Source organism: Pseudophryne corroboree (genome assembly GCF_028390025.1).
Source record: "Pseudophryne corroboree isolate aPseCor3 chromosome 3 unlocalized genomic scaffold, aPseCor3.hap2 SUPER_3_unloc_14, whole genome shotgun sequence".
Classification (NCBI taxonomy): domain Eukaryota; kingdom Metazoa; phylum Chordata; class Amphibia; order Anura; family Myobatrachidae; genus Pseudophryne; species Pseudophryne corroboree.
This window is the reverse complement of record NW_026967502.1, coordinates 791,153-806,158: the sequence shown is the minus strand read 5'-3', so window position 1 is coordinate 806,158 and position 15,006 is coordinate 791,153. Positions and strand designations below refer to the sequence as shown.

Sequence of the window (15,006 nt, the reverse complement as noted above, 5' to 3'; positions counted from 1 at the left end):
GCAACTGCTGTGAAGAAAATTTTTTACCTCAGGTTTCCTCACAGCCTAAGAAAGCACCGTATTATCAGGTACAGTCCTTTCGGCTTCAGAAAAGCAAGCGGGTCGAAGGCGCTTCCTTTCTGCACAGAGACAAGGGAAGAGGGAAAAAGCTGCACCAGACAGCCAGTTCCCAGGATCAAAGATCTTCCCCCGCTTCCTCTGAGTCCACCGCATGACGCTGGAGATCCACAGGTGGAGCCAGGTGCGGTGGGGGCGCGTCTCGGGAACTTCAGCGACCAGTGGGCTCGCTCACAGGTGGATTCCTGGGTTCTGCAAGTACAAGCTGGAGGATACAAGCTGGAGTTCGAGGCGACTCCCTTTCGCCGTTACCTCAAATCAGCCTTGCCTGCTGCCCTCGGAGAAAGGGGAGGTAGTACTGAGGGAAATTCACAAGCTGTACTTCCAGCAGGTGTTAATCAAGGTACCCCTCCTTCAACAAAGTCGGGGTTACTGTTCCACAATGTTTGTGGTACCGAAACCAGACGGTTCGGTGAGACCCATTCTAAAATTTAAATCCTTGAACACTTATATACGAAAGTTCAAGTTCAAAATGGAATCGCTCAGGGCGCTAATTGCAAGCCTGGACGAAGGGGTTACATGGTATCACTGGACATCAAGGATGCTTACCTGCATGTCCCCATTTACCCTCCTCACCAGGAGTACCTCAAAATTGTGGTACAGGACTGTCATTACCAATTCCAGATGTTGCCGTTGGTCTGTCCCCGGCACCGAGTGTATTTACCAAGGTAATGGCCGAAATGATGATACTCCTTCGAAAAAAGGGAGTTATAGTAATCCCGTACTTGGACGATCTCCTTATAAAGGCGAGGTTTAGGGAACAGTTGTTGGTCGGAGTAGCACTATCTCGGGAAGGGCTACAACAGCACGGCTGGATTCTGAATATTCCGAAGTCGCAGCTGGTTCCTACTGATCCTGGGTATGGTTCTGGACACAGAACAGGAAAAAGAGTTTCTCCCGGAGGAGAAGGCCAAGGAGTTGTCATCTCTAGTCAGAGACCTCCTAAAACAAATACAGGTGTCGGTGCATCAATGCACGCGAGTCCTGGGAAAGATGCAAGGATCTTCCAGTGGGATCTTTGGACAAGAGGTCCGGATTGCATTTTCAGATGCATCAGCTGATAACCCTGTCTCCAAGGGCCAGGGTGTCGCTGTGGTGGTGGCTGCAGAGTGCTCATCTTCTAGAGGGTCGCAGATTCGGCATACAGGACTGGGTCCTGGTGACCACGGATGCCAGCCTTCGAGGCTGGGGGGCAGTCACACAGTGAAGAAACTTCCAAGGACTATGGTCGAGTCAGGAGACTTCCCTACACATAAATATTCTGGAACTGAGGGCCATTTACAATGCCCTAAGTCAGGCAAGACCCCTGCTTCAACATCAGCCGGTGCTGATCCAGTCAGACAACATCATGGCGGTCGCCCATGTAAACCAACAGGGCAGCACATGAAGCAGGATGGCGATGGCAGAAGCCACAAGGATTTTCCGATGGGCGGAATATCATGTGTTAGCACTGTCAGCAGTGTTCATTCCCGGAGCGACCTCTAACCGGGAGAGTGGGGTCTTCATCCAGAAGTCTTCCAAATGATTGTACACCATTGGGATAGGCTACAGGTAGACATGATGGTGTCCCACCTCAACAAAAAGCTAAAAAGATATTGAGCCAGGTCAAGGGACCCTCAGGCGATAGCTGTGGACGCTCTAGTAACACAGAGGGTGTACCAGTCGGTGTATGTGTTCCTTCCTCTGCCTCTCATACCAAGGTACTGAGAATAATAAGGAGGAGAAGAGTAAGAACTATACTCGTGGTTCCGGATTGGCCAAGAAGGGCTTTGCACCCAGAACTTCAAGAAATGATTTCAGAGGACCCATGGCCTCTGCCGCTCAGACAGGACCTGCTGCAGCAGGGGCCCTGTCTGTTCCAAGACTTACCTTGCGTTGACGGCATGGCGGTTGAACACCGGATCCTACAGGAAAAAGGCATTCCGGGGGAAGTCATTCCTATGCTGATTAAGGCTAGAAAAGAGGTGACCGCAAAACATTATCACCGCATATGGCGAAAATATGTTGCTTGGTGTGAGGCCAGGAAGGCCCCAACAGAGGAATTTCAGCTGAGTTGATTTCTGCACTTCCTACAGTCAGGAGTGACTATGGGCCTAAAATTGGGTTTCATTAAGGTTCAGATTTCGGCTCTGTCGATTTTCTTCCAGAAAGAACTGGCTTCACTGCCTGAAGTTCAGACTTTTGTTAAGGGAGTGCTGCATATTCAGCCCCTTTTGTGCCTTCAGTGGCACCTTGGGATCTCAACGTGGTGTTGAGTTTCCTAAAGTCACATTGGTTTGAACCACTTAAGACCGTGGATTTGAAATATCTCACGTGGAAAGTGGTCATGCTGTTGGCCTTGGCTTCGGCCAGGCGTGTGTCAGAATTGGCGGCTTTGTCATGTAAAAGCCCTTATCCGATTTTCCATATGGATAGGGCAGAATTGAGGACTCGTCCCCAGTTTCTCCCCAAGGTGGTATCAGCTTTTCACGTGAACCAACCTATTGTGGTGCCTGCGGCTACTAGGGACTTGGAGGACTCCAAGTTACTGGACGTAGTCAGGGCCTTGAAAATATATGTTTCCAGGACGGCTGGAGTCAGGAAAACTGACTCGCTATTTATCCTGTATGGACCCAACAAGTTGGGTGCTCCTGCTTCGAAGCAGACTATTGCTCGCTGGATATGTAGAACAATTCAGCTTGCGCATTCTGCGGCTGGACTGCCGCATCCTAAATCTGTAAAAGCCCATTCCACGAGGAAGGTGGGCTCTTCTTGGGCGGCTGCCCGAGGGGTCTCGGCTTTACAACTTTGCCGAGCTGCTACTTGGTCAGGGTCTAACACTTTTGCAAAATTCTACAAATTTGATACCCTGGCTAAGGAGGACCTTGAGTTTGCTCATTCAGTGCTGCAGAGTCATCCGCACTCTCCCGCCCGTTTGGGAGCTTTGGTATAATCCCCATGGTCCTTACGGAGTCCCAGCATCCACTTAGAACGTCAGAGAAAATAAGATTTTACTCACCAGTAAATCTATTTCTCGTAGTCCGTAGTGGATGCTGGGCGCCCATCCCAAGTGCGGATTGTCTGCAATACTTGTATATGGTTATTGTTAAACTAACGGGTTATTGTTGAGAGCCATCTGTTGAGAGGCTCCATTGTATTTCATAACTGGGTATAGTATCACGAGTTGTACGGTGTGATTGGTGTGGCTGGTATGAGTCTTACCCGGGATTCAAAAATCCTTCCTAATTGTGTCAGCTTTTCCGGGCACGGTATCCTAACTGAGGTCTGGAGGAGGGTCATAGTGGGAGGAGCCAGTGCACACCAGGTAGTCCTAAAGCTTTCTTTAGTTGTGCCCAGTCTCCTGCGGAGCCGCTATTCCCCATGGTCCTTACGGAGTCCCAGCATCCACTACGGACTACGAGAAATAGATTTACCGGTGAGTAAAATCCTATTTTCTCGTAGTCTGTAGAGAATGCTGGGGTCCATTTAGTATCATGGGGTATAGACGGGTCCGTTGGGAGCCACTGGCACTTTAAGAGTTTAATAGTGTGGGCTAGTTTCCCTCTATGCCCCTCCTACCAGACTCAGTCTAGAAACTGTGCCCGAGGAGACGGATATACTTCGAGAGAAGGAAATACACAGATAGTGGTGAAATTCACACCAGCTCACACATAACAAAAAAGCCAAACTCACCAACTTGGAACACTTCAGCAACGGCTAAACCAACAATTCTGAACCAAGTAACAATGCAGTAATACGAAGCACAGGACGGGGGCGCCCAACATCCTCTACCGACTACGAGAAAAGGATTAACCAGTAGGTAATTAAATCCTATTTTCTCTTACATCCTAGAGGATGCTGGGGTCCATTTAGTACCATGGAGATGTACCAAAGCTCCGTGTCGAGTATCATCCCCAGGAAGGGCAGTCTCCTTGTCTGTTCCAAATGTGACGTTGGAAGGTTCAGGATCCACCCATGATCCCAGAGTAGTTGAGTTGAGAGCGCAATACTCTGCAACAGCTTCTCCTTGGAAGATGCCTCTATCAGCAGTTCATCCAGATATGGAATTAAGTTCACTCCCTGTTTGCGTAGGAGGAGCATTATCTCTGCCATGACCATGGTGAACACCCTCGGTGCTGTGGAGAGGCCAAATGACAACGTCTGGAACTAGTAGTGACAGTCCTGTAGTGCAAACCGTAGATAGGCCTGGTGAGGTGGCCAGATCAGAATGTGAAGGTACGCAGCCTTGATATCCAGGGATACTTGGAATTCCCCCTGTTCCAGACCTGAGATCACCGCTCTCAGAGACTCCATCTTGAATTGGAAAACCCTCAAGTAGGGGTTCAACGTCTTCAGGTTCAATATAGGCCTTACCGAACCGCCCGGTTTTGGTACCACAAACAGGATTGAGTAATAACCCTTGATTTTTGGGTGAGGTGGAACTGGAACAATGACATTTGTTTGTACCAATTTTTGAATGGCTTCCTGTAGGATAGCACTTTTTGTCGGCGAAGCTGGTAAGCATGATTTGAAGAATCTGTGAGGTGGGAGTTCCTGAAACTCCAGTCTGTACCCCTGGGTAACAATATCCGTCACCCAGGGGTCTAGGCATAATGACGCCCAGACGTGACTGAAATCTTTTAGTCTCGCTCCCACCTGCCTGATGTCCAGGCTGATAGGTCCATCGTCATGCTGAATATTTGGAGGAAGCTGAACCTGGTTTCTGTTCCTGGGAACCTGTTGGTGCAGGTTTTTGGGATCTTCCCTGACCTCCTCTAAAGAAGGTGTGAGGGGGTTTGGATTTTTTACATTTTCCAGTCCAAAAGGACTGCAGTGTAGGTGTAGGATAAGATTTCCTAGCTAGGGCTGCTGCGGAGGGAAGAAATGTCGACTTACCCGCAGTCGCCGTGGAAATCCACGCATCCAATGCGTCCCCAAATAGTGCCTGACCTGTAAATGGCAGGTTCTCCACACTTTTCTTGGATTCTGCATCCGCAGTCCATTGGCGTAGCCAGAGTCCTCTGCGTGCCGAGACAGCCATGGAAGTAGCAGGCCAATGTCCTTCATGGCCTCCACCATGAAGCCTGCAGAATCCTGTATGTGACGTAAAAACAAGTCAGTGTCACTCCTATCCATAGTATCTAAGTCCTCTAGTAAGGTGCCTGACCACTTTACTATGGCTTTAGAAATCCACGCACAAGCAATAGTGGGCCTTAAAGCCATGCCTGTAGCAGTGTATAGTGATTTGAGCATAGTCTCAATCTTGCGGTCAGCCAGCTCCTTTAAGGCGGTTGAACCAGGGACAGGTAAAACCACCTTTGTAGACAGCCTAGATACAGAAGCGTCTACAATAGGTGGGTTTTCCCACTTTTCTATTCTCTTCAGGGAAAGGGAAAGCAATGAGAATTTTTAGGGATCTGTAATTTTTTCTCTGGGTTTTCTCAGGATTTTTCAAACAAGGAGTTTAACACAGAAGCAGGGAAGGTAAGTGAGGACTTCTTATTTACTGTAAAATAAGATTCCTCTACTTGTTCTGGACCTTCTCCGAAATATGCAAAACATCCCTAATGGCTTCAATCATTAGCTGCACCCCTTTAGCAAGGGATGCATGCTCCCCCTGCATATCCCCCTCACCGTCCCCTGTATCAGAGTCGGTATTAGTGTCAGCTTGCATTATCTGGGCAAGTGTACTTTTTTGGGGTATGTAGGTGGGGTTTTAGATGAAGTAGTGGGAGCTGAATATTTCAAACACTCCACAGATTGTCTCAAAAACTGCATCTCTTATTATGTGACATCCATGTTGAAATCTGGGATATCATTCCCCTTAAAGAATCCACCCATGGGGGTTCGGATTCAGAAGGCTGAGACAGCACATTGCAGTCCTGAGTATAGAATAGAGTATGAAATAGACTCCTCAGGAGAAGATACACACTCTGCAGCACAGGACACAGAGTCCTTAGACATGGTAATGTGGATATACACACTTACACACACCGGAAAATGTCAGACACAGTTTCCCCCAGAGTACCGTCAGAGAGTCACAGAGTATAAGGAGCCAGCCACACAGCGCCCCTGTAGGCAGTTATTATGATAAAAGCCCGGTGCTGACTAATCTTAATAGGGAGGGCAGCGTTCCCTGTCAGCGTCCTAGTTCCTATGATCTGCAGGGAGAAAATGGCGCTGGTGAGTGCTGGATCCGCTCTGAGAGGAAGCCCCGCCCCTTGTAATGTCGAGCGGCTTCCTGCACTAATTGTTTTTACTGGCCTGAGGATTTTAGTGCTAACAGGGGGTTAGCCCCTGTTAGCTGCGTGACCAGTGTAGGGTTTATCCGTGCTGACTCAGGACGCCCCTCAAAGCGCCTACACTGTGTGTTGCTGAGCCTTCCTGGAGCGTAGCCTGTCAGAGCTGCGCTCCCACCCTTGTGCCGCCATACCCTGCCGCTAACCGGGACGCCGGCGCTATACTCGCCACTTTTCTTTCTTCTGGCTTTGTTAGGGGTGGCGGCCGTGTTGCAGGAGTGAGCAGTCGCCTCATGGGCTTGTGATCAGCACCCTCAGGAGCTCAGTGTCCTGTCAGCAGAGTAGAGAACCATTAACTCTTCAGGAAGTTGGTTCCTATTCCCGACCCCCTCTAAGTCCCACGAAGCAGGGAGACTGTTGCCAGCAGCATTCCTGTAACCTAACTAACTGTAGAAAATAAAAAACTAAGAAAACTCCTAGGAGCTCCCCTAGTTGTGACCGGCTCCTCTGGACACATTTTCTAAACTGAGTCTGGTAGGAGGGGCATAGAGGGAGGGGCCAGCCCACACTATTAAACTCTTAAAGTGCCAATGGCTCCCAAAGGACCCGTCTATACCCCATGGTATTAAATGGACCCCAGCATCCTCTAGGACGTAAGAGAAAGTAGATTATAGCCTAGCAGATGATGATTACAGGGTATCATATGGTGTATTGCATGTAAAGTACCTTGTTCCACACCTACTCTGCTGCAGCAATATACGTTATATAAGGGTGAGTAACACATGTACAGGCTTACCAGCGTATGCGCACACACATAAAGGAATGCTACCTTACCAATGCTTCCAGGAGTAACGTTAGGAGACATTTCTCTGATCCATCAGCTCATATGACTGTTGTTATTGTTCATCTAGAATCTCCAGTTCATACAATATATTCCCCATCCATTGTTTTACATTGGTGCTGACATAGGACTTGGCAAGTGACTACATCTCCATTTATACTTCATGTTTAGTTACCAGTACAAGAGAGAGATATATCTGAGTCTTATTATATTACATCTGTTATTGTGAGTGTTCTCAGGAGGGTGAACACAATGATCATCTGAGACACAATAGTTTAAAGCCTTCATTAAAAGTTGTTTTATTATACACACACATTTACAATTAATTGTCCCAGAGAGTTGTCTCCTATTCTTTGCAAAATTAATATTGTTACAGAAAAGTCAAATTTCCATAATGTATTTTATTTCCAGCAGATGGACACACAAGCAGGAATATCTCAGAAGGACATCTAATGTTATCCCCGGATTGTGACATAAAAGATGACAGTAGACAGGATTCTCCAGGAGATAACCCCATTACCCCAATTATACATCCAGCTCTATCAGCTGGTCCCCCTGATCCTGCAAAATATTCTCCTGATCACTCTGATATTGGTGTATCTGGTACAGCTCTGAGAGTAGATACAGAGTTTCCATGTGCTATAGATGCCAAATGTTTTACACAGAACACAAAGCCTATTAACCCACAGACCGGTAAGGCAGGTGAGAGGCAATTTCTGTGTTCTGAGTGTGGGAAATGTTTTGCATACAATTCAGTTCTTATTAGACATCAGAGAAGTCACACAGGTGAGAAGCCATTTCCATGTCCTGAGTGTGGGAAATGTTTTGCACGGAAATCAGATCTTATTATACATCACAGAAGTCACACAGATGAGAAGCCATTTCCATGTTCTGAGTGTGGGAAATGTTTCACACAGAAATCAGTTCTTGTTAGACATCAGAGAAGTCACACAGGTGAGAAGCCATTTCTATATTTTGAGTGTGGGAAATGTTTTGCATACAAATTAGTTCTTATTAGACATCAGAGAAGTCACACAGGTGAGAAGCCGTATTCCTGTTCTGAGTGTGGGAAATGTTTTTCATCGAAACCAGATCTTGTTTGTCATCAGAGAAGTCACACAGGTGAGAAGCCATATTCCTGCTCTGAGTGTGGGAAATGTTTCGCACAGAACTCAGCTCTTGTTACACATCAGAGAAGTCACACAGGTGAGAAGCCGTATTCCTGTTCTGAGTGTGGGAAATGTTTTATCCAGAAATCACATCTTATTAAACATGAGAGAAGTCACACAGGCGAGAAGCCATTTTCTTGCTATGAGTGTGGGAAATGTTTTATCCAGAAATCACATCTTATTAAACATGAGAGAAGTCACATAGGTGAGAAGCCATTTTCTTGTTATGAGTGTGGGAAATGTTTTACCTGGAAATCACAACTTGTTACACATCAGCGAAGTCACACAGGTGAGAGGCCATTTCCATGTTCTGAGTGTGGGAAATGTTTTGCACACAAATCAGATCTTATTAAACATGAGAGAAGTCACACAGGTGAGAAGCCATTTTTTGCTCAGAATGTGGGAAATGTTTTACACGGAAATTAGATCTTTTTACACATCAGAGAAGTCAGACGGAAAAAGCCATTTCCATGTTCTGAGTGTGTGAAATGTTTTACATAGAAATCACAACTTGTTACACTTCAGCGAAGTCACAAGTGAGAGGCCATTTCCATACTCTGAGAAATAAATCAGCACAATAGACATCACTCAGGTGAGGAACCATTTTAATCTTCTGGAGTATTCTCATCAATGCCATGCGTTGTTCTTCAAGGTTCTTCTATTTCCTATGCTTTTTGCAATATACATGTTACCACTGGGTGAAATAATCAGATGTCATGCCATCATCTACCACTGCTGTACAGATGACCTGTCTTTTGCTCCAGGTACTGAGAACCCAGTACCAATCCTAAATAGTTGTCTAGCTGAGCTCCAGGTGTGGGTGATGCCAGTTGGCTGTGACTCAGTCCTGGTGAAACAGGTCCTTATGATAGAAACTCACCAACAAAGGGCAGGGCTACAGCTCAGCTTTGCAAACCAACCAGACTTAAGCTTGTGGGTTCAGAGTTACAAAATGCTGATCCTGAGTGGAATCTTGGTGTCCTGGATGGTGGAGTGACACTTAGACATCAGGTATCAGCCACAAGCAGAAGATTCCCTCAGAAGATCTACCTACAGTCATACATGCACTTGTATCATCACACATAGACTACTGCAATGTCCTCTACCTGGGTCTCCCAGCAAAAGAATTACACGGCTTGTAGCTTGTACAGAATGCAGCAGCCAGGCTGTTACCTAACCAGCCCGTTCCTGCCACATAACACCCATTCTATGCTCCCTTCACCGGCTGCCTGTAAGATGGTGACTCTATTACATAATCTTACTGACTCTCCCAGCCCTACATGACCAGGGTCCATTGTACCAGAAGCAGCTTCTGCCTCCTTACTGCCCTGCTTTCTTACTTCCATCTGGAGACAAAGGACTGTTACCAGCAGTACCAAGAATCCCCAAGCAGTTCTGAGATGTCAGAGGGGGAGACAGGGTGGTGGCACTAGTGCTGTAGCGGGGGCTGCCAGAGGCACTGTCTATGGGTAATATTGTCCCCAAGCAGTGCTGAGGTGGAAGAGGGGGGGCACAGGGTGGCGAGCAGTAGGGGGAGACAGGGAGGTTGGCAGTAGTGGGGTAAAGACAGGTTGAGGGGAGACAGGGCGGGTGGCAGTAGTGGGGGTAGGCGGGGTGGGTGGCAGTAGTGGGGGAGACAGGGTGGGTGGCAGGAGTGGGGGAGACAGGGCAGGTGGCAGTAGTGGGGGGAGACAGGGCAGTGGCAGTAGTGGGGGAGACGGTGGGAGGCAGTAGTGGGGAATACAGGGCAGATGGCCGCAGTGCAGTACCAGGGGCTGCTGGAGGCAGTAAAGAGGTGTATGGGTCTCGCACAGAACCAGTAGATAATTAGACTTAATGATGATTATGCTTCCTTATTTCTAATTAATCCCTTGTATGTGTTACTGTTATTTGCTGTGTCAGCCTTTATGTGTGTTCTGTGTAATAATCCTGAAAGTAGTGCTGCTACCGATCTCATATCATTTGTAGTAACTTGGAAAAGATGAGAGATGAAGTGCACCCTGGAAGCTTATAGGGGGTTAAAGAGGAACGCATATGTGATATCACGCAGCCCTCCGGAAAATGGTCCTGGCCTGCCGGCATTCGCCCCTCAGGTATGTGGCCACAATGTGCGTGTCCGCACGGCCGCTGCACATGTGCATTTTGCCAACACCAGCAAACTGCTGCGGGCCACTATTGCGGCTGGGTCTGAATGATATGTATCTGTTTTACTTGCCTGCAATACTAACACGTAACTTGAATTGTTTCTGTGCTTTAAAGGATATTTTATCCATGTGCAGAGTAAAGTATATTTTAAGTTTAAAATATAGACAAAAATCTCTTATTAAAGATATGTAATAAAGTTGTTTAAAAACAAAAGATTTCCGTTGAGTCTTTTTATTTGTCTTTGTATTATCTTATTTCCAGATAATTGTTGCTATGGTGACAGAAACAATTTCCTGTTAATGTGTCACTTGTATTGTTACTTTTGTGTCCACATAATATCAGTGTTGCTGTGTATAAATATCCCATCTGGTGTGTAAAGGTGGGTACACACGCTGCCATTGTGACTATGCGATTTCCCTTGAAGTATCCAGAGCCCAGAACCACCAATAGTGACTATGTACTTGAAATTTTGGCTATGTCTGATTTTGACAGCTCATTTGAATAGTGGGATGACATTATGGGGGGGAGGGGGACTCTTTCTGTATGCGTTTCGAGTCTGGGGTGACTCAAGGGTCACTCCAGACTCGAAACGCGTTGTCCAAAGGAGGTCTTTGCACAGGTGAGGCGGATGTGGGTCTCCCATGTAAAGTAAGACCTATTTTATTTCTCTATATTTGGCATTTGGAGCTTCGTTACCTCAGCTCAACAAAATAATATATTCCTCCTTGCTGGGATCTCGCACAGCCCCTCCCCCATCTACGGCTTGTATGTTTATTTTTTCAACCATTTTAAACCATTTGTTAAATAAATTGTACCTTTATTGTATCACTGTACAAGTCTATTTGACGCAGAGACCTTTATATGTGGAGTTATGCTGTATTCATTGTGAGTAATGGTACGCTTGAGACTTACCTTATGATAACGATACCTTGATGTGTGTTATACTGTTCCTCACTATGTAAGTGAGGTATACTGTTCCTAAGATCACCTGCATATCTTATTTATGGGGTTAAGATATAAAGAAACCATTATAAGGGTTATAGAACATTATATTGTGTCAGTGAGGTACGCCACCTCTAATCTACTAAAAAAAGATCATTCACTTTCATAAGGAGTACCACATTATAATCTCATGTATGGAATAATCTTGAACATAAAGTGGGGCAAAAAAGTATTTGGACAGCCACCGATTGTGCAAGCTGACCCACTTATAAAGATCTGAGAGGTCTGTAATTTCCATCATAGACTTCAACTGTGAGAGACAGAATCTGGAAATCACATTGTATGATTGTTACACTATTTATTTGTTTATTGTTGTGGAAAATAAACATTTGGACAATCAAAAAGTTGAACTCAATTCTTTGTAATATCACCTCGGTTGGCAATTACAGAGGTCAAACGTTTCCTGTAGTTCTTGACCAGGTATGCACACATTGTAGCAGGTATTTTGGGGTGTGGTTCGTTTTATCGACAGTGCCTAGGTCGACAATGTTTAGGTCGACCACTATTGGTCGACAGTCACTAGGTCGACATGGATGGAAGGTCGACAGGGTTTCTAGGTCGACATGTGCTAGGTCGACAGGTCTAAAGGTCGACATGAGTTTTTTTTTTTTTTTTTGGTGTCGTTTTCTTCGTAAAGTAACCGGGATCCCAAATTAGCGCACCGCGTACCCTCGCATGGCTCGCTTCGCTCGCCATGCTTCGGGCATGGTGCCTTCGCTCCGCTACCGCTTCGCTCGGCACACTTTACCGTTCCAATCGTAGTCGACATGGATCGTTAAGTATGAAAAAATAAAAAAAATGAAAAAAAAAAATAAAAAAACTCATGTCGACCTTTAGACCTGTCGACCTAGCACATGTCGACCTAGAAACCCTGTCGACCTTCCATCCATGTCGACCTAGTGACTGTCGACCAATAGTGGTCGACCTAAACATTGTCGACCTAGGCACTGTCGATCTTCAGACCGGATCCCGGTATTTTGGCCTACTCTTCCATGCAGATCTCCTCTAGATCTGTCATGTTTTGGTGCTGTCACTGGGCAACACGGACTTCCAACTCCCTCCACAGATTTTCTACTGGGTTGAGGTCTGGAGACTGGCTAGACCACTCCAGGACCTTGAAATGCTTCTTACGGAGCCACTCAGTTGCCCGGGCGGTGTGTTTGGGGTCATTGTCATGCTGGAAGACCCAGCCACGTTCCATCTTCAATGCTCTTACTGAGGGAAGGAGATTTTTGCCCAAAATCTCACGATAAATGGCCCCATTCATCTTCTCCTTAATACGGATCAGTCATCCTATCCCCTTTGCAGAAAAGCAGCCCCAAAGCATGATGTTTCCACCCCCATGCTTCACAGTGGGTATGGTGTTCTTGGGATGCCATTCACCATTCTTCTCCCTCCAAACACGGCGAGTGGAGTTTATACCAAAAAGTTTGAACATGGATTTTGATTTGCTTTTCTCACAATCCTGTGAGCTGTTCTGTCTGATATTTTTCATGGTCTTCCAGATCTTGCTTTAACTTCCACTGTTCCTGATGACTGCCATTTCTTAATTACATTTAGAACAGAGGATATGGGCATCTGATAACGCTTTGCTATCTTCTTACAGCCTTTCCTGCTTTGTGAGTGTCAACTATTCTCAGTTTCAGTGTTCTACACAACTGCTTAGAGGAACCCATGGTGCCGATTGTTGGAGCAAGGTCAGATGAGTCTGGACTTTTAAAACCTTTGAGATTTGCATCACCTGGTCTTTCCATACGATGATTGAGAACAATCCATTACACTGCCAGGTCACAGCTGTCCAAAGCGGGCAGTACAAGGTATTAACTCTGCAGGGTGCCCAAACTTTTGCAGACGCCATTTTTTTGTTTTCTGTTATTTTGATAGTGTCAATGATGGAAATAAAATCAAACTTTTTTTGACATCTTTCGATCCCCACTTTATGTCTCTTCATATCCCTCTGTATCTTCTGCCTTTATATCAGTCACATACGTCTCTTCTTCTCCCTCTGTATCTTCTGCCTTTATATCAGTCACATACGTCTCTTCTTCTTCTCCCTCTGTATCTTCTATCTTAATATCAGTCACATACGTCTCTTCTTCTCCCTCTATATCTTCTGTCTTTATATCAGTCAGATAAGTCTCTTCTTCCTCTATATCTTCTGCCTTCGTATCAGTCACATATGTCTCTTTTTCCTCTATATCTTCTGCCTTTATAGCAGTCACATACGCCTCTTCTTCTCTCTCTGTATCTTCTGCCTTTATATCAGTCACATACATCTCTTCTTCTCCCTCTATATCTTCTGCCTTCATATCAGTCACATACATCTCTTCTTCTCCCTCTGTATCTTCTGCCTCTATATCAGTCACATACGTCTCTTCTTCTCCCTCTGTATCTTCTGCCTTTATATCAGTCACATACGTCTCTTCTTCTCCCTCTATTTCTTCTGCCCTTATATCAGTCACATACATCTCTTCTTTTCCCTCTGTATCTTCTGCCTTTATATCAGTCACATACGTCTCTTCTTCTCCCTCTATTTCTTCTGCCCTTATATCAGTCACATACATCTCTTCTTCTCCCTCTATATCTTCTGCCTTTATATCAGTCACATACGTCTCTTCTTCTCCCTCTATTTCTTCTGCCCTTATATCAGTCACATACATCTCTTCTTCTCCCTCTGTATCTTCTGCCTTTATATCAGTCACATACGTCTCTTCTTCTCCCTCTATATCTTCTGCCTTTATATCAGTCACATACGTCTCTTCTTCTCCCTCTATATTTTCTGTCTTTATATCAGTCAGATAAGTCTCTTCTTCCTCTATATCTTCTGCCTTCATATCAGTCACATACGTCTCTTCTTCTCCTTCTGTATATTCTGTCTTTATATCAGTCACATACGTCTCTTCTTCTCCCTCTATATCTTCTGTCTTTATATCAGTTAGTTAAGTCTCTTCTTCTTCCTCTATATCTTCTGCCTTTATATCAGTCACATACGTCTCTTCTTCTCCCTCTGTATATTCTGTCTTTATATCAGTCACATACGTCTCTTCTTCTCCCTCTGTATCTTCTGCCTTTATAGCAGTCACATACGTCTCTTCTTCTCCCTCTGTATCTTCTGTATTTATATCAGTCAGATAAGTCTCATTCTTCCTCTATATCTTCTGCCTTCATATCAGTCACATACATCTCTTCTTCCTCTATATCTTCTGCCTTTATAGCAGTCACATACGCCTCTTCTTCTCCCTCTGTATCTTCTGCCTTTATAGCAGTCACATACGTCTCTTCTTCTCCATCTATATCTTCTGCCTTTATATCATTCACATACGTCTCTTCTTCTCCCTCTGTATTGTCTATCTTAATATCAGTCTGACATCCATCCTAAATAGCAGTGATGTCAGGGTAACTGCTTCAAATCCCGAGTTCAACCTGTTCATAGTATTGGTCATTTTCCACCTGATGTTGATAATGGTAACAGTCTCGAAATATACCTTGAGAAAAGTCGCTCTGCTACACTATG

General features: G+C 45.5%; 1 protein-coding gene across 1 annotated transcript in view; it reads left to right on the top strand.

Moving 5' to 3' along the window:
* The window catches only part of LOC134983406 (oocyte zinc finger protein XlCOF7.1-like), a 133,601-nt gene extending 123,754 nt beyond the window's left edge, over positions 1-9,847 (top strand). Inside the window, exon 3 of the mRNA XM_063949097.1 lies at positions 7,876-9,847. Coding sequence (XP_063805167.1) covers positions 7,876-8,771 — 896 coding nt within the window. The 3' untranslated portion in view covers positions 8,772-9,847. The remainder of the gene's footprint in view (positions 1-7,875) is intronic.
* The last annotated feature ends 5,159 nt before the right edge of the window (positions 9,848-15,006 follow it).